Source organism: Gilbertella persicaria, assembly GCF_025201335.1.
Source record: "Gilbertella persicaria strain CBS 190.32 chromosome Unknown B0P05scaffold_6, whole genome shotgun sequence".
NCBI classification, from domain to species: Eukaryota; Fungi; Mucoromycota; class Mucoromycetes; order Mucorales; family Choanephoraceae; genus Gilbertella; species Gilbertella persicaria.
Window position 1 is genome coordinate 442,371 of NW_026251967.1, and position 17,273 is coordinate 459,643.

Genomic DNA, 17,273 nt, shown 5'->3' on the forward strand with positions numbered 1-17,273 from the left:
ACCGCATTGTGACACCTGTCTTGTTTGATGTATATATATCTTTTATATTTCACCTGTAATGACAATAGAATTCAGAGCATTTTCATTGTCTCAGCAATAGGATCATGATAAAATGGAGGCCTATCATAAAGTCAAAGAATTGCAATTCCTATTGATAGATGGAAACTCTGGAGTTGCGGCTATTTACTAAATCGGTTTAAGCGTATTTTTGGTGTTCGGATTGGAAATGCGCGGTCAAGGCGCATGCTACAGTCGTACGTTCAATATACATGCTGAATAAGGGGGAAAGGGCATCTCCGATTGCACACGGATGTACCCTGCTCGTCTGTATCCGTCATACAGTTTCTAAAGAGAGAAAAAATGAATGGATTGTTATTATTTTTCCTTTTCTCTTAGCTTGATATCATTGCAATTGCATGAAATATGAGTTGTAACGAATTGTCAGAATTTTCTACTAATTAACGTATTCATATTGCTATATATGCTTTTACAGAAATATACAATTATACATTTTAGGCTATAATGCTTCTGTGTAACTTTTTTTTAGACAATTAGCGCTAAAAAAACATGTTATAAGCCGAACTCAGAAGATTTTATCGTAGCTATTGTATTAAGAATTGCTCTTTGAGGAACAAAAGAACACTTTACATTGACTTTTTTATATAAGCCTAAAAAAATGCTACGTATCATTCATTTCTATTGTGAACTGAAGGAGCCCTTGATTTCGATACGGTGTAACAACAGATTGTTAATTGATTTTTTCTTCATCCGGTCTTTTCTTGTCAAACACACAATTGTATGGGTAACCTTAGAGTACAAAAAGTCTAATTCAATATAAATACCAGGTCCGGAATCAACTTTTTCTTCTTTGTTCTCTATATACTTTTTTTTCTAAATTCTACTTTTTTCATTTCAAAAAAAAATGCAAATTTCTCAATCGTGTATCTTGATTGCTTTCTTGGCCCTCTTGAGCAATGCTGTGGTCTTGGCTGGCCAAACCAAATGTCAATTGTCTATTGAAAAGGCTACATTACAAGCTTCCAACAGCCACCTTCGTATTCGTGGTCATATCAATGCCAAGGGTCATTGCAAGCCTACTTCATCTGATCCTGGAAATGTCATGACAACTGTCAAGTTCAAAGCCAAAAAGAACGTTTCTTTCAGAGATGGTCACCATGCTCGTCATTCTGGTAATGAATGTAGCATTGTTGCCAATTGGTACAATAAGCCTGATGATTACAAGCATTCCGGCAAGAATATGCAAGTCTATGTTCCTCTTCGTTCTGTCAAGAGTATCAAATGTAACAAAGATTCTAAGCACGCTACCAAGACTAAGAAGAGCAAGTCCAAGACCAAGAAGAGAACCACCAAGAAATCTAAAAAGACTACCAAGAAAACAACTAAGAAGTCATCCTCTGGTGGTAGCTACAATTCTCATTACAGTGGTCAAGCTACTTTCTTTACTCCTGACCAAGGTGCTTGTGGTGACTGGAATGACGATAGTGATTATATTGCTGCTATTGTAAGTCAGTCTATTGTTTCCAGGTAACATCATACTCATGATTTTAAATAGGGTGGCTCTCTTTACGGTAGTTATAGCAGAAAGAGTTCTTACTGTGGAAAGAAGGTCAAGGTAGTGAACAAGGCTAATGGCAAGAGCGTCATTGTTACTATCAAGGATGCTTGTGAAAGCTGTGCTAAGACTCATATTGATCTTTCCCCTGCTGCCTTTGCTAAAATTGGTAAATTCGATACTGGTATTCTTAAGGTCGACTGGTACATTTACTAAGACATGTAAAAAAAAATTTTTGTATCTATGAGTTGATCTCATTTCATGCTTCATTCTTTTTTTTTTTTTCTAAAAAAAAAAGAGAAGCATATCGTATATTTTTTTAAGGAAAAGCAAGTCTTTCAACTACATGTGTGAACATGTTTTACATATAAATAGAACATATTTTATACTTTCATAAACAAACAATAAAAATAGTCTTTTGAAAAGCTAAAAAAGTTAACCGAACGTCTGGTTATGGAATACCTAATCCTTTTACTCATTAAAATTTACGGCTGTAAGTTTAAACTAAGGAATCGTTTTTTTTAAAACTCAGTTGATCTATATGAATTGTATAATTAGGCTTAAATTTTGCAGATAAAGCTAGCATTATATTTACTTGTAAGTAGATGATATGTACAGACTTCGGTTTATAAAACAGTTAGAAAGTCGATAGTGATTCAGGCATTTGATATTTAAATAGGACACTAGTACATTATAAAAGACTGAGTTGCAGTTCAAAAATAATATGTTGACATGTGTTTTTCTTTGCTTTTGCTGTTTGGAGACTCTCCAAGAAGTTGTCATCCTTTATTCAAACAACCAGAAAGATGCATTAGAATTGAAAATATGTCTCTACTGCAGCAAAACTGTTCAGTTGAAAATTTTTGATAGATAGCAAAGAGTTTAGACAAAGAATTTATACGTTTGTAATTCTCAGAGATATGATTGCAGAGAAATTAGGCCAACCTTTTTTCGTCGACTGTAGATAATACTTACCAAGTGTATTCGAGTTTTTGGATGGTGTTTCCAAAAGCTTTGAATATCGGTATAAAAATCTCACAATACGCTGTCCTTTCATCGTTATCATTATACCTTATAGTTCGCATGCAATTCAGCAGAAAGTCAATCATAGTAAATTTAATAAAGTTTAGAAACGGATGATTGGGGAGGGTTCCTAACAATTTGAACATGTCTTGTTCAGGGCAATCCATAACTTTCTTAACCCAGCTCATAATATCAGAGTCAAGATCTTTAAGGTTTTGAAGGGTAGCTTGTCGTTTCATTAATACTTCATATTCAGATTTGGTTTCAGGAGATGCTTCTGATGAAGAAGAGCCTATACAAATATCAAAATAATCTTTGATATTAGCCAAGTCTTCTTTTTGTATAATGGGTTTATTGGGGGAAAACATGTTGTCGCAGGGCATCTGGAACCTGTATATATTCTTCTCTTTGACAACGGTAAGGTTACTTGTCTAAAATAAATATGTTAGTAAGGTGAAACAATTACATATGCCAATATATATACATATGCGTTGAATTGAAAACTTTAAGTTATATAAATACCTGGTTAAGCCTTTGTTTTTTCTGTACTTGTTCATTGTCGTCATCGCTGTCTTCTTCACCAATCTCTCGTATTCTTCTTGTTATGATAACATTGCTTGTAATTCTTGTTTCAGCATTCAAAGATTCCTTGCTTTTCTCTTCTCTCCAAATCTGTTCTTTTGATTGATAATAAGCTAGGAATGTACGTTTCACCATTTTGTTCTTCAGATAAGTTTCCAAGCGTTGACAGTAGCTACTAACTGTTTTTCCTAATAGATCTCCCTTGTACATGGTTTCCAGATAATTCAATATTGATATATATATAACTCCTCGCCTTCTTTTAAAACAACTGGTGCTGTATTGAAATATGGATCGAACAAATCAGGTATTTTAGCCCAATCTTTCATTCCTTCAGTAAATAGATAACATGGCAATTCTAAAGCTTTTCTTAAGCTGGGAGATAGCTTATATTCCTTATGAGCGCCATACGGTTTAGGTAAATTGGGGGGGGGGGGTGTTTTATGAGATGTCTTGGGCTTTTTTTTTTTTTTGACAATAAAATTGTTGAAAATTAACAAAAAGAATTGAGCTCGTGTCATTTATTTTCCAAATTCCGCCAATTACTTTTGCCTTTCGGCCAATCATTTTTATAAAAGTGACAATTATTTTTGTGAAAACGCTAATTTCCATAGGTTTAACTGTATTTTCTTTTCTTTATCTTCCTTCTCTCTTGTGTGTGTGAGTGTGTGTTCTTTTCTCTCTCTCCCCCTTATTTTTTTTTTTCAAAAGAGAATCGTTCTTGTATAAATTTAAACTTGGTTCAGGTACAATGTTTTGTTTATAAACAAACAATATTAAATTGTCTATAGGTTATTTTGTTTACAGTATATATATATATATATATATATATATAAAGCACAGCTGATGTAAGTGATACATTCTCCAAGTGAGGTTTATTTATCTCTTTCTTTTTTTAGTTCTTTAAAGCGAGAGAGAGAGAGAGAGAAAAAAAAAGAGAGACGATTTTTAACGGAGATTCAACAAGCACGTTCTGCACCTTTAAGATGAACACTATCTATGATATCAACGTGAAAGAATGCCCAATCTTAGTCAAAGACACTCTTGACAAGTCTTGGAAAACAGTACCAGTATGTTTCTAAACTCAAATAGATTATACTAAACTGTACCTTAGGAGTTTAGTATTACTGTAAAGACGGATGAATATACATTCTATATTGTAAGATACATTCCTGATCTCTATAGTTTTGACCATTTGGTAAGTCATCTATAAATTCAAATTAAGGAGAACTCATCCTTTATTTTAGGTTAAAACACATTACCCAAAGATCAAAATTCATTTTCCCAACTTGTCAGAATCACTTTCTAAGGCAGAAAAGAGACGCAGTATCAAAACATTTTTTCATCTTCCTGTAAAATCAAACGCCGAAAAAGTGGAAAAGTATTTGATCCGTTGCTCTGTTGATCCCATCTTAAAGACATCTTCTCTTTTACGTGATTTCTTTTCTCCTCAGCGAGAAAATGACCAGGCCGAGCATCATTCATCAGCTGCTTATCCTTCACCGAGTATCTCAGCTGATCCATCAGTGCCCTCATCGTCTGTGTCTTCATCGTTGTCACAAAAATTGCCTATTTCAGCAACGGACGATACAGCACCTTCAACTGTGGATAGCATGCATATTGGCAAAACATGGGCTCCTAGTCCACATCCTTCCATCATTAGTTTGCTAAGTAGTATAAAAAACAAACAAAAAAAAGAAGACGATGACGACAAAGAAGACAAAGAAGAGGATGATGATGATGATTTAATGTATTTGATAACTCGACCTTCTGAAGAACAAATCTCATTTGAAAAAGACCCTCTTGATAACCTTGAAATGCTTAAAGTTTTGGGCAAAGGTTGCATGGGAAAAGTAAGTTTCTATTATACACTTTTTTTTCTAACTATCTAAAAGGTTCTATTGGTAAGATCGCGTACCACAAAAGAACTTTATGCGCTTAAATCCATCATTAAAGAACATGTCATCGAACAAAGAGAAATTACACATACATTAGATGAACGGAACATCTTGGCCAAACTGTCCGACATCAATCATCCTTACCTTACCAAACTTCATCTTTCATTTCAAGATGAACATCGTCTTTATCTGTTGACAAACTACTATTGCGGTGGCGACCTTGCCACGCATATGGCCAAGTTATACAACTTTACACGAGAATGTGCTCTCTTTTATGCTGCAGAAATCATTGAAGGCATTGGCGAATTACATCGCTTAGGTATTCTTTACCGAGATTTAAAGCCAGAAAATATTCTGTTGACAGGCGATGGTCATATCATCTTGACTGATTTTGGCCTGAGCAAATGGCTTCAAGAGACTGACGATTTATCCACACAGACATTCTGTGGTACAGCAGAATATTTAGCCCCAGAAATTCTGTTGGGCGAATCTTATTCGTTTGGTATTGATCATTGGAGTTTTGGTACGATTCTGTATGAAATGTTGGCTGGTGTGACTCCATTTTGGGCAGATAACCATGCTGATATGTACAAACGTGTGCTTGAAGACCCCCTTGAATTCCCTGCTGACATTTTTGACTATGAGACAGCTGAATTTTTATCTGACATTCTTGACCGAGACCCCAGAACACGTTTGGGTGCCAATGGTATAGATGAAATCAAGAACCATGTCTACTTTGCCGATATTTGTTGGGACAGTATTCGTCATCGTCAAGTACAACCTCCTTACCTTCCTCCTGTCAAGGATGAGATGGATTTGACAAACTTTGACCAAGAGTTCTTGACCATGTCTCCTGCATTAACACCTGTGTCTTCAGAAATCGAATTTGCTGATCAGATACAAGATGTCTTTGATGGCTATTCGTTCACGGACGAGCATTATATGGAAACCGAACAATCGCAACAACAGGGTCGCTGTTATGCTAGACAGTCGTATCATGAAGATGGTTTTTACCATGATCCTATGGAAAGTGAAGATGAAAAGCCAGCCATGTTTCAACCTGCACGCAAAAGAGGCAGTATCAGCATGCTTTCTAATGCGGACAGTTTTTGTCTGGATGACCATACGACAAACCCTTCACCTCCTGCCTCCATTGCCTTGTTTAAAGACGAAGAACATGCTCGTTATGCTAAAAGAAGATACACAAGTGCTTCTGAAGAGCATGTTGAGGAAAAAGACATTCCATCTACGCTGGTCGTGATGAAATACGATATTCGTGCTCATGAATACACCAATCAGGCCAAGACTGACAATACCAGCTTTACACCATCAGCAACAACAGCCACCTTGTCATCTTTTGATGATCTTGAATTTTCTAAACTACCTGACCTTCGACTTTCATTTCATATGGACCAACCTAAAGAAAAGGTACCTTCTTCCACTAAATCAAGCAAAGCAACCAGCAGCAGCAGTAAGACGCGCCGATTCCTCTCACTCCTTCTATAACACTTATTTATGATATTAGCCCATACCTTTCCTTATTACACCCATTATTTAATTTGTCCTTTCAAATATAAACAAAAAAAAATAGTGTTGCTTATCTAAATGAACAGCAGCATGTTTCATCCTAATTCTACATAAATCATCCTAATATGGCACAGACTACCATAAAAAGCGATTCACGATCAAAATGCAACAAAATCTTAAAAGGGTTGTACTGTCAATTACAAGTGAATTCCCCCCAAAAAATTTGCTTTTTCAATAAACTAAATTAGACAAGTAAAAAACATCGACTTCATGAACCAGGAGCCTGAGTAAAAGTATTAAAAACTCATTTCCAGACATCATGCATACATTGTGAAGCAGAGGGATGATAGATATAAAATCATTAAGCATTGCAAAAGAAGGTAAGCGACAATTGGGTTTCACTACACCAAAAATTGCAATTGAGTTAGTTTTTTTTTTTTTTTACCGAAGGTTTTTAATAAAAACCAACTAGTGTATAATATGGAAGATTTGAAAATTTTCATTGTCGTCTTGCTTACAGACAAAGAAGTGCTGATTTAGAATGTCGTGGTTAAAAGTGAGCTTTTCAACAATGCAAATGCAAAAATTGAGTTATTAACAAGTTTATAAAAAGAAAAACTTTGGTCAGGGACCAAAGCGAATTTAGTTCATTAAAAAGCAAACTTTGGGGGAGTCACTGTAAGATTGCCATACATATACTGTCACTTTTCGATTTAGTGATACAATATCAAAAATGAAAATTATCACTAAATCGAGGTACAACTGTATCTGTAATCTAAAAAGAACATCATATATAAAGAGATCTGTTTCTTTTGTTTCTTTATCTCTTTTTTCATTAACAAAATGGTTCACAAAAAGATAGCCATTGCACTTGTCTTGTTGAGTGTAAACTATGTTGCCTCTGCCTTTTTCTGGGTCAATCATCGAAAGGGTCATGATCTTCTCTCTCTTGCCGGAAGAACACGTCGTTTAGATGTGGTTACTGCAGCTGAAGAACAAGAAGCAAAAACGGATGCACTTCCTTCCAAGTACGGTCCTTTCTATATGGACATGCCATTGGATCATTTCGCAAAGAACAAAAGCGTTACTTTCCAAAACCGTTACTGGATCAATGCTGATTATTACAAGAAGGACGGTCCTATTATTTGTAAGTGACATCAAACGAAAAAGCGATAGACTCATCATTGTTTCTAGTGGCTAATGCAGGTGAAGCAGCTGTGGATGATGCAGCCTACACGCTTACCAACACAACTATGATTCAATTGGCCCAGAAATTGAATGGTATTTTTATCTATATGGAACACCGCTTTTACGGGTCATCTGGTCCGGCTGCCACAAACTTTGTAAGTTCTTTTTTTATGAACTGCGCAATTGTAACACCTCTTTCTCACTGTCTATAGGACTACGCAGCAAATGTTATTTCTAAATTGAACACTGATCAAGCACTTGCTGATATGGCTTATATCTTAAAGAACGTCAAGGTAAAAAAAAAAAAAAAAAAAAAAAATTAAATATATTCCGAGGCTTACAAATGCATTGTTTCACATAAATTAGTTTTCTGGTTTAGATGTTCCTGCTGTTCCTAAAACAAAAGCTATTGTTTATGGTTGTAGTTACAGTGGAAACTTGGCTGCCTGGATGAAAGAACAATACCCTGAACTTGTCTATGCTGCAGTGGCCTCTTCTGCTCCTGTTCAAGCTCAATTTAACTTTTACCAATACTTCGATCCCATCATTCGCTATGGTCCCACTCAATGTATTAGCGCTATTGAACACGTCATTACTTACATCGATAAAATCTTGTTTGGCTCCTCTTCTAAAGCAGTAAAAGAACTCAAGGAATTATTTGGTGTTCCCGAACTTTATGATGATGATTTTGCTTCATGTAAGACACCCTTACATTATGTGTCACTGTTACTTATATTTGTGTATCCCCATAGATTTGACTACTGCCATCGCTACTTACTGGCAATACGGTGTGGAACTTGGTGATAATCGATTTGATCAAGTTATTTGTAACAAAGTGTTTAACGGTACTTCTGTTGAAGACAATGTTAAGTCATTTGCTGTATTCAACAAGAACTATGTTGAAAAGAATACATGTGATGGCTACAGTAGCATTTCAGCCTGTCTTGGTTCTCATAACGCTACCGATGTTCAAGAACAATTGGCCAGTTCTCCTTCTACTGCTGCTTGGACTTGGCAAACATGTACTGAATATGGGTATTTCCAAGTAGCTGCTCCCAAGAACAATCCTACCATTGTGTCTCGTAAACTCGGTATTGAAGTGTTTGAAAGAATGTGTCAACTCTTCTTTACCAAGGTCGGTATTCCCAAGAAGCCCAACACGGCTAAGGTCAATAAGAAATACAAAGGATGGAACGCCAAGTTAGACCGTATTGTCTGGATTGATGGTGAATATGACAGTTGGAGAGAATTGAGTGTTCATTCTCCTCAAGTCAAGAGAAACTTCAGCAAGAACAAACAAACACTTTCCATTATTATTCCTGAAGCAACACACTGTGTCGTAAGTGAATTGGTTTTTATGAACATTGTTTAATTTCTCTGTTAGAACTGGGCTGGTGTCAATTCAAAAACCCCTCAGTATTTAAAAGATATTCAAGATCAACAATATAAGACCTTGAAGCGTTGGTTAGACCAAGCATGAAGCAAGCCAGATTTACTCATTAACTTATTATGATACTAAATTGTGAAACAACACTGTATTCTTACTTTTGTAAATTAGATTAAAGTCAATCTCTCTTCGCCATAGTTTGTTTGGTTCTTTTGTAAACCTTGCTTTGAGTTGCTTTCAAAGTCGTTTTTGATGACTCTATCTATCCAGACATGTCATACAAGATTGTTGATCCTACTAAATTACAGGAAAGCAATGCTTTTAATTGTCTATAATCACATGAAATATGTCATCAAAACATATCTTTTTGTTTATTGTAAACAAAATGTAATTAAGAAATAGTTGGAAGCCAGTTGATTGCATTTCACTTTAGAGGTAATAATGACCTTATTGGGAGACAATTCAACTTGTTGATCTACACTAAACAAAATGTTTCAAATAGACTGATAACAAGTAAACACCGGTGATTGTTGATTTCATCATTATTGATCGTATGATGCTTTAAGGAGTTTTTTTTTTATTTGGACGACCACATATTTTTGACATGAAAACGTTTTTGGCCCGCGTAAAATTATAACCACTGCTTGCAGGCTATAACCATTCAGCTTCGTCAGCGACACTAGTTTAGAGTATAGCTTCTGAGCTTGTTTTTTTGAGTATAAAGTGATTTGAACAACGAAATTCATAATAAGGAAGCATCTATTTTCTGATTTATTTCTGCAGATATGACAAGTAAGAAAACATTTAGCCTCAGGCTTTGTACTTGAAGATTTCTCGACTGATTCCTTCATTTCTCCTTCTTCTTTTCACCACTGTTTCGCTTGGCTTAACTTTTATATAGTCCTTGTCTCATTTTTGACTTCATTTTATCTCTTTTAATCTTATAACTCATTGTCGAGTACCTCTTTCTTGTAGCCCTATCGCGCTACAAAATACGTGAGGCAAATAAAATCATTTAAAAAAACAAATTATGCGCCTTCTTTCTTTCACACCTTTCACGCGCTTTATTTTCCATTTGCTGCAACATGCGTCCACCACTCCCTCATGGTATCAACCCTAACTTTAAGATCAATGAAGCAGAGGCCAAAAAGCACAAGCTATATAAATCAATTATTGGTATACCTGTGTCAAAATGGAATTCAGCTTCTGAACTGGCTAAAAGCGCGTTAAATAACAATCCTAAAAGTGATGAAAAGACCTATGATAAATTCAAAGCTACTTTTAAGATTATTAGCAAGCGCTTTATTCAGCAACCTGCCTTGGTTCGTTTCACTAAACTTCTGGTTGAATATATGGATTTGGAGACCACCAGAAATAAATTTAATGATGCCATTGAAGAAGCTGTTTTAGACAACATACTCATAATTGAAGAAGAAAAGTCTAGAAAAAGAATCAAAATCATACAAACTCAAACTCTCAACCAAGAGCTTTCTGCTGAAATCAGTTGCTCTTCGACGGTAGCTGAGAAAGATGAAAATGATACTATTGCTAATGATTTGACCAATATCACGGGGCAAGCAGCGGATGAGACAGGTTACATACAAAAGATAATCTACGAAGACGCAGAGAAACTTCATGATAGATATAAAGAAAGTGATGACTTGACTCCTGTTGAAAGGAAACGTATGTGTGCCGGCCTTTCTGGGATGCTTGATATCAGTGATAGCTCATACCATAGCCAGAGACTTCTGTTTGGCACCAGTAAATGGAAGAATATAAATGAGTATTACTCCCGATTTAGACAGTCATTTTTCCACACAAAACTTGATTCCAACCTTAATTCATTATATGAAATATGGGACACTATTCACAAGGCGCTTACAACGGATCATAATTTCTTTCAAGCCCGAAGAACCTTCAATCGCCTCTCTAGTGAAAACGATATTAATGAATACGTTTTTAAACAACTACAAATAATTGACTATTTTCTCGACACCTTTGACAATAAGCAATTTGTTCTGAATCCCAAAGATCCGATGAAATTGACGGAACGAGATTATGAATCACAGATTTGGGTTCCTCTCTTCACCAAATTATTCAGCATAAAGAAAAACCTTCTCGTCCGAATCAAGACAGGTGAATCAGTACCTGAAGAATCAACAAAAAGAAAAGCTGAACAGTATGAAAACGATAAGAATGTTATTGGATTTAAAGTCGACTTAAGGCTGATTCACGACCATAAGAAGTTGGAAATAGACTTGGCAAGTACTGAAGTAGCCCTTTCGTGTGCTGATGAAGTCAAATTGTGTCACAATGAATCCAAGTTACTAAGAGAATCCATGATTAATACAGAAATAATACATCACCTTATTGAAAGCGAAGATTATATATATACCTGGACTATTAGAATTATTGGTTTGACTGCTGTCTTCTCAAAAGTTCTTTATGATGATGAATACAAGATATATGTCAACGTTTATCAATTCACATTTCATTTTCCTACCTGTATCAGTGAACTTGAAGATTTAAAAGATAATCTGGAATTGTTGTTCAAATTTAAAGAAGATACCGAGCGAATTGCAAGCAAAGTTCAAAAAGCATTGAAACATGCCGAGCGGCAATACCATTGTTCTGAAGACTTTCCCCCCGAAAGGAAGCTTGCTCCTGAACCATCCATATACTTTACTCCACCTAGAAACGAAGCACGCCGTTCAGTTCTGCCATTCAAAGGTAAAACTCTTTGATTAACCAAAGTTAACTATTATACAACCAAACAGTACGACACTTTTTTATTTTATTTTATTTTATTTAAAGAACAATGTATTAACGTTTCTATTGATATTAAAATGATTTATTATTGAAGATACGGATAAAATTTTGGGTGGAATGGCTTGGGTGTATTCGAAGTTGTAAACATAGCCACACACCGTAGGAAAAAAAATGATAGAATATAGATAGAATATAGATAGAATATAGATAGAATATGTATATTCTATCCATCTCATAGAAATGTGTTAAAACAGAAATATGATATGTTCATGCAATTTTCATGCAACATGTATATTCAATAGAGCTCATGCAGTATCTATTTAGTAGCGTTTTGATGAAGATCCCATCATCTCATATTTTTTCTATCTCCTTTCTTACGGTGTTTGCTGAGAACTGCATCGAGACGTAGTTGTTCGGCTTTGGTGTAGTGACAAAAAGGTGTAGATTGTTGCTTTTGGAGTCTATTGGTGTAGAAAGAACAACAACTTTGCTGCCAAAACGTTACGAAAATAAACGAAAATGTTTACGAGAGGTTTCACTCATATTTCATCATTTTTGTAGTACAATTAGCAAGCAAGCACATTCACCAGAAACTATAGCTTATAGCGCACATTTTGAGTATTTAAGCTTGCCAATAGCTCTATTTTTCGTCTTGTAGCGTCAGAAAAAAAAAAAATATAAAAATAAAAAACTCAAAGTTGTCACGAGCTTTTTTTTTCATGATTAGTACCCTTTGGTCAAACGGTCTTTTTGATCAAATTTTACAAGTCGCTTGTTTTGGTCCAAATCAACTTCAAAGGTACCATAGACGTTAACAAACACTGTTTGTAGGCAAGTGAAATTTTTATGAGTGTACAAACAGACCTTACAATACCTTCATATGCCTAAAGAATAGACAAAGGTTTGCATGAAGTGCTGTCTTTTTTGCCATTGAAGCATATGTTTGTCTGATGTCTCTGTTACATGAAAAAGTAATGCACTACCAAACTATTTATTCGGATATGATATCTTACTACAACCAACTTGATCTCTTGAGCTAGAGAGTTTGGTGAGTTGGATGCACTGGATTCTAGTCAAGTCAATCTGATTTTTGTAGCCATGAGCTACTTGATAAGCATTCCATTCACATTGTATATAGTCAGTCTTGTGAAACACCCTAAACTTAATGTTTAGCAAGATACACGGGTATTTCTCTATTTTGAACTTCATCGCGTCAATCAAAAGCTATTGTAAAATCCGGATTATATTCAGAGAACCACTACTCCATACCGCACAAGATTGATAGTATATATCGCGCAAGTGCTTAGAATACAACCACTTGGTATAACCGTGACCACACACTGACCAATTGCTTAGACATCGATCCGACCGTAGTATCGAAAAGATGTTGTGGTTGTGCCTAAACAGTTCAATGTGGTGTTTGTACGGATCCCTAGACTTTACATAGCCATGAAATGTATGACAATTGCAGTCTATTTTAGATAAAAAGCAAAAGCGTCTAATTTTGATAGAATTTTGGGTGGAATGGCTTGGGTGTACTCGGAGTTACAAACATAGCCATACATCGTATGGTGTTTGCTGAGAACTGTATCGAGACGCAGTTATTCGGCTTTGGTGTTGTGACAAAAAGGTGTAGATTGTTGCTTTCTGAGTCTATTGATGTAGAAAACACAACAGAGTTAGTGCTAAAATATTAAGTAAATGCGCAAAAATACTTGCAAGGCTTTTCGCTCCTATCATACCATTTCTATAGTATAGTTGTTTGCTTAGTATTCTTCAACTCTTTAGTATAGAACTAACAATCTTTATCTGATGAATTTTCTATACGATTCTCATGTTCCGCAGTAAGGGGGAATTTTTTCTCTTTGTGAATTTTCCATTATCCTTCTACAGTAAGTGGGTTTATCGATTATTTGGTACCTACGAAATTTATGCCACATTGGTTGCACTGAAAGTCATGCCCTAAAAACCAAAGGAACCAATCATAAGAAAAAGAGCCTTGAATTATACGGAGAATACACATATACCTACCTTTCTTTTCTTTTCGGTCATTTCCTAAAAACTAAAAAAGAATTATCTGCTCAAATGCATTGTTTGCTTTGATGCCAGGTTGTAAGAGGATATGGCGACAAATGAAGTCGCTGTCTATAAAAGGAAATATGTGCTTCCAATCAAAGTCATGGGATTCTCTATTTAAATGCGATTTTCTTTTGTTTTTATATATTTCTTATCTTTTCTCTCCATATATTAAATACGAGCTGCCTACGTTTGAGTGAAAGAAAGAAAAAATGTCAAATAATCGAAACTACAGCACAATCGCAGTTGATCCTGAAGACTCAACATCACCAAAAGCAACACCACCTTCTGTATGAAAAAAGCTAGTTCAGGAACTTGTTGCTAACTTTATCTTTTTAGAGAAAAAGATTTCATCTTTTCGTAGGTGGTGCTATTATTGGTATTGCTGGTGCCATTATTATTGCTTCTACTGTCTTATTGGGACAAAATATGAAGCCTGGTAAGCCTTTAGAAAAAAAAAAAAAAAAAAAAAAAAAAAAAAGCTACAGCTGTACTAACCTTATGAAAAAAAAAAAAAAAAGTTCCCAAAAAGAATGTGATCATGATGATCAGCGATGGATTTGGTCCTGCTTCTGAGACCTTTGCAAGGCAATATAATACTTGGTTAAACCACGCAGATGTCAAGACAATGTTGCCCTTGGATGAAATCCATGTAGGCCATAGCCGTACTCAAAGTTCCTCCAGTTTTGTCACTGATAGTGCTGCAGGTGCTACTGCCTTTTCTTGTGCCCAGAAATCATACAATGGGGCTATTGGTGGTAAGTATTGTCTTCATCCTCTATTTCGCTTATCGTTCAAATACTAGTTGACCCAAGCCGAATCGCCTGTGGTACTGTTTTAGAATCTGCAAAGATTCATCAAAACATGTTGACTGGTTTAGTTGTCACATCCCGTGTTACACATGCTACTCCTGCCTCTTTCTCTGCCCATGTCGTTGATCGCGACATGGAAAACTTGATTGCAGAACAACAGATTGGCCATAATCCCTTGGGAAGAGTGGTTGATTTGATGTTTGGTGGTGGTGCATGTGAATTCACTCCCTTTTCTAAGCCTGGTAGTTGTCGTGTAGATGAACGTGACTTGTTGGTTGAAGCACAAGAAAAGTTTGGATGGGAAGTAGTCTTATCCAAGGAGAAGTATGATGCCTTAGAAACAAATCAAGTTCAGTTACCCTTAATGGCTTTATTTTCCCCTAGCGTAAGTAAGCGTAAAAACAAACAAAGCATTAAAACATCAGATGATAGCATATGAATTTTGAAATCGATAGAAAGCCCGACCAACAACCTGCACTTCATCAAATGGTATCCAAAGCTTTGGATATCCTCAAGACAAAGTCTGTTGAACAAGATAAGGGATTCTTTTTGATGATTGAAGGCAGTCGTATTGATATGGCTGCTCATAACAATGATCCCGCTGCCCATCTTCATGATATCTTTGAATATCATAGAACGGCCGAGATTGTCAAGAAATTTGTGGATGAAAATCCTAATACAGTCGTCATCTCTACCAGTGATCATGAAACTGGTGGATTTAGTGCTGGCAGACAAATTGGTGAAGATTATCCTGAATACAAATGGAATCCTGAAGTTATTCAACGCGTGCGTAATTCTTCTGAAGTATTGGCTTATGCCTGGAATGCTGCAGTACACAGCACAGAAATTAGTGATCAACAACACTATCTCGAGAAAGTATTGATCCAATCAGGCTTGGGTATTGACGACTGTGTATCTGATGAACTTGAGAAAGTGAAAGCATGGCAACACACCAACAAGACTATTTACGATTTAGCCTACCTTTTCTCTGACATGGTTTCGCGTCGTGCATTGATCGGGGTAAGTAATCTTAAAAAGAAACAGGGGTATATTTATGCATCCTTTTTTTTAGTGGGCTACACATGGCCATTCAGCTGTGGATGTCAACCTATATGCCAAAGGCCCTTCCACTGAAATTTTAAGAGGAAGCCATGAAAACACAGAAATTGGTGACTTTATTGTTAATTACCTTGGTTTAGATTTGAATGATGTAACCAAGAAGATTGCTGATATCAAGTAAGAATTTTATATATAGCATACATTGGACTTACTTTTATCCCTATTTAGTGTTGGCGAAGGATTAGTACAAAGCTTGAATCATGACAAACATTCTGCCTACCATGGTTGATTGGCTGGCTTACATGACTAAGAATTTATCCACTTATGTCTGACATCATTTTATCCTTCTCGGATTTTATCTTAAATTGTGTAACCTACACGTTAAAATAAAAGTGAGTGTGGGTGTTTTTTTTTGAAATGTTTCTTTTTGTTTCGATAAAAAAAAAATGCTTTCTATTGCTGCTCGTTCTATCAAGTCTACTGGCTTAAAGTCTGTTCGTCCTTTGACTTCAATTCGTACCAAGGTCACTTTACCTGAACTTCCTTATGAATATGATGCAAGTAGCTTAAAGTACGCGTCAAATGTCATATATTTATATTTGTTTATTTAGGCTCTTGAACCTTATATCAACACTGAAATTATGAAGCTTCACCACTCCAAGCACCACCAAACCTATGTCAATGCTTTCAATCAAGCTGAAGAAAAGCTCCAAAGTGCTTTCAAGGCCAATGACTTGAGCCAACAACTTGCTCTTCAAAACGCTCTCAAGTTCAACGGTGGTGGTCACATCAACCACACTCTTTTCTGGCAAAACTTGGCTCCTAAGGGCAAGGGTGGTGGATCCCTTCCTAAGGGTGCTTTAGCTTCTGCTATCTCTAAGGAATTTGGTTCTTTTGAAGATTTCCAGAAGCAATTCAACACTGCTGCTGCTGGTGTTCAAGGTAAATGATAGTTATTGTTATATATGTACTCACGCGCATGTTTAGGTTCTGGTTGGGCCTGGTTGGTAAGTTAATATGAAATCATCTTGATGTAGGATAAATTTAACATTCTTTTTCAGGGTTATAACAAGGCTCATAAGCGTCTCGAAATTGCCAGTACCCCTAACCAAGATCCTTTGCTTCGTAAGTATATAGAGTTAAAATATATGGCTCTGACTTTAATGATAGATTTGACTCCTCTTTTGGGTGTTGATGTCTGGGAACATGTAAGTGAAAATGCGTAGAGTAGGAAAGCAAACTCATTTATTTTATCATAGGCCTACTACTTGCAATACAAGAATGTTCGTCCTGATTATCTCAAGAACATTTGGGAAGTTATCAACTGGGAAACTGTTGCTGAACGTTTTGCTAAGGCTTCTTAATAAAAAAATGTTTCTTTG

The 17,273-nt window shown here is 35.8% G+C and overlaps 8 protein-coding genes across 8 annotated transcripts; 6 read left to right on the forward strand and 2 right to left on the reverse strand.

Annotated features, from left to right (window-relative positions):
- Positions 1-799: 799 nt before the first annotated feature.
- B0P05DRAFT_528629 (RlpA-like double-psi beta-barrel-protein domain-containing protein-containing protein) lies at positions 800-2,017 on the forward strand. Its single transcript, XM_051576664.1, has 2 exons — positions 800-1,522; positions 1,574-2,017. Exons 1-2 carry the CDS (start codon positions 923-925, stop codon positions 1,787-1,789), a joined length of 816 nt encoding a protein of 271 aa, XP_051438164.1. The 5' UTR covers positions 800-922; the 3' UTR covers positions 1,790-2,017.
- Positions 2,018-2,087: 70 nt separating this feature from the next.
- B0P05DRAFT_485556 (uncharacterized protein) lies at positions 2,088-2,651 on the reverse strand. The gene is made up of 3 exons (XM_051575255.1): positions 2,549-2,651; positions 2,169-2,418; positions 2,088-2,110 (listed from the first exon to the last, which is right to left on the reverse strand). Exons 2-3 carry the CDS (start codon positions 2,354-2,356, stop codon positions 2,095-2,097), a joined length of 204 nt encoding a protein of 67 aa, XP_051438165.1. The 5' UTR covers positions 2,357-2,418; positions 2,549-2,651; the 3' UTR covers positions 2,088-2,094.
- Positions 2,469-2,964, reverse strand: B0P05DRAFT_504658 (uncharacterized protein; the record flags this gene model as incomplete). Its single annotated transcript, XM_051575497.1, has 2 exons — positions 2,469-2,585; positions 2,776-2,964. 2 exons carry the CDS (start codon positions 2,962-2,964, stop codon positions 2,469-2,471), a joined length of 306 nt encoding a protein of 101 aa, XP_051438166.1.
- Positions 2,965-4,161: 1,197 nt separating this feature from the next.
- B0P05DRAFT_463870 (kinase-like domain-containing protein) lies at positions 4,162-6,015 on the forward strand (the record flags this gene model as incomplete). Its single annotated transcript, XM_051574189.1, has 6 exons — positions 4,162-4,245; positions 4,290-4,373; positions 4,423-4,681; positions 4,754-4,846; positions 4,952-5,032; positions 5,132-6,015. Coding segments are annotated over 6 exons (1,485 nt in total), but the record flags the coding sequence as incomplete, so codon positions are not given.
- Positions 6,016-7,437: 1,422 nt separating this feature from the next.
- Positions 7,438-9,483, forward strand: B0P05DRAFT_528633 (peptidase S28). The gene is made up of 6 exons (XM_051576665.1): positions 7,438-7,747; positions 7,795-7,943; positions 8,001-8,081; positions 8,155-8,485; positions 8,541-9,127; positions 9,173-9,483. The coding sequence occupies exons 1-6, from the start codon at positions 7,444-7,446 to the stop codon at positions 9,266-9,268; spliced, it is 1,548 nt and encodes a 515-aa protein (XP_051438168.1). The 5' UTR covers positions 7,438-7,443; the 3' UTR covers positions 9,269-9,483.
- A 420-nt stretch (positions 9,484-9,903) lies between these two features.
- B0P05DRAFT_528636 (uncharacterized protein) lies at positions 9,904-12,042 on the forward strand. Its single transcript, XM_051576666.1, has one exon. It carries the CDS (start codon positions 10,261-10,263, stop codon positions 11,917-11,919), a length of 1,659 nt encoding a protein of 552 aa, XP_051438169.1. The 5' UTR covers positions 9,904-10,260; the 3' UTR covers positions 11,920-12,042.
- Positions 12,043-14,232: 2,190 nt separating this feature from the next.
- B0P05DRAFT_463734 (alkaline-phosphatase-like protein) lies at positions 14,233-16,072 on the forward strand (the record flags this gene model as incomplete). The annotated part of the gene is made up of 6 exons (XM_051574180.1): positions 14,233-14,310; positions 14,360-14,459; positions 14,542-14,778; positions 14,826-15,217; positions 15,265-15,852; positions 15,905-16,072. 6 exons carry the CDS (start codon positions 14,233-14,235, stop codon positions 16,070-16,072), a joined length of 1,563 nt encoding a protein of 520 aa, XP_051438170.1.
- A 265-nt stretch (positions 16,073-16,337) lies between these two features.
- Positions 16,338-17,255, forward strand: B0P05DRAFT_463916 (Manganese/iron superoxide dismutase; the record flags this gene model as incomplete). Its single annotated transcript, XM_051574191.1, has 6 exons — positions 16,338-16,475; positions 16,503-16,833; positions 16,879-16,898; positions 16,953-17,016; positions 17,062-17,099; positions 17,151-17,255. The coding sequence occupies 6 exons, from the start codon at positions 16,338-16,340 to the stop codon at positions 17,253-17,255; spliced, it is 696 nt and encodes a 231-aa protein (XP_051438171.1).
- Positions 17,256-17,273: the final 18 nt, after the last annotated feature.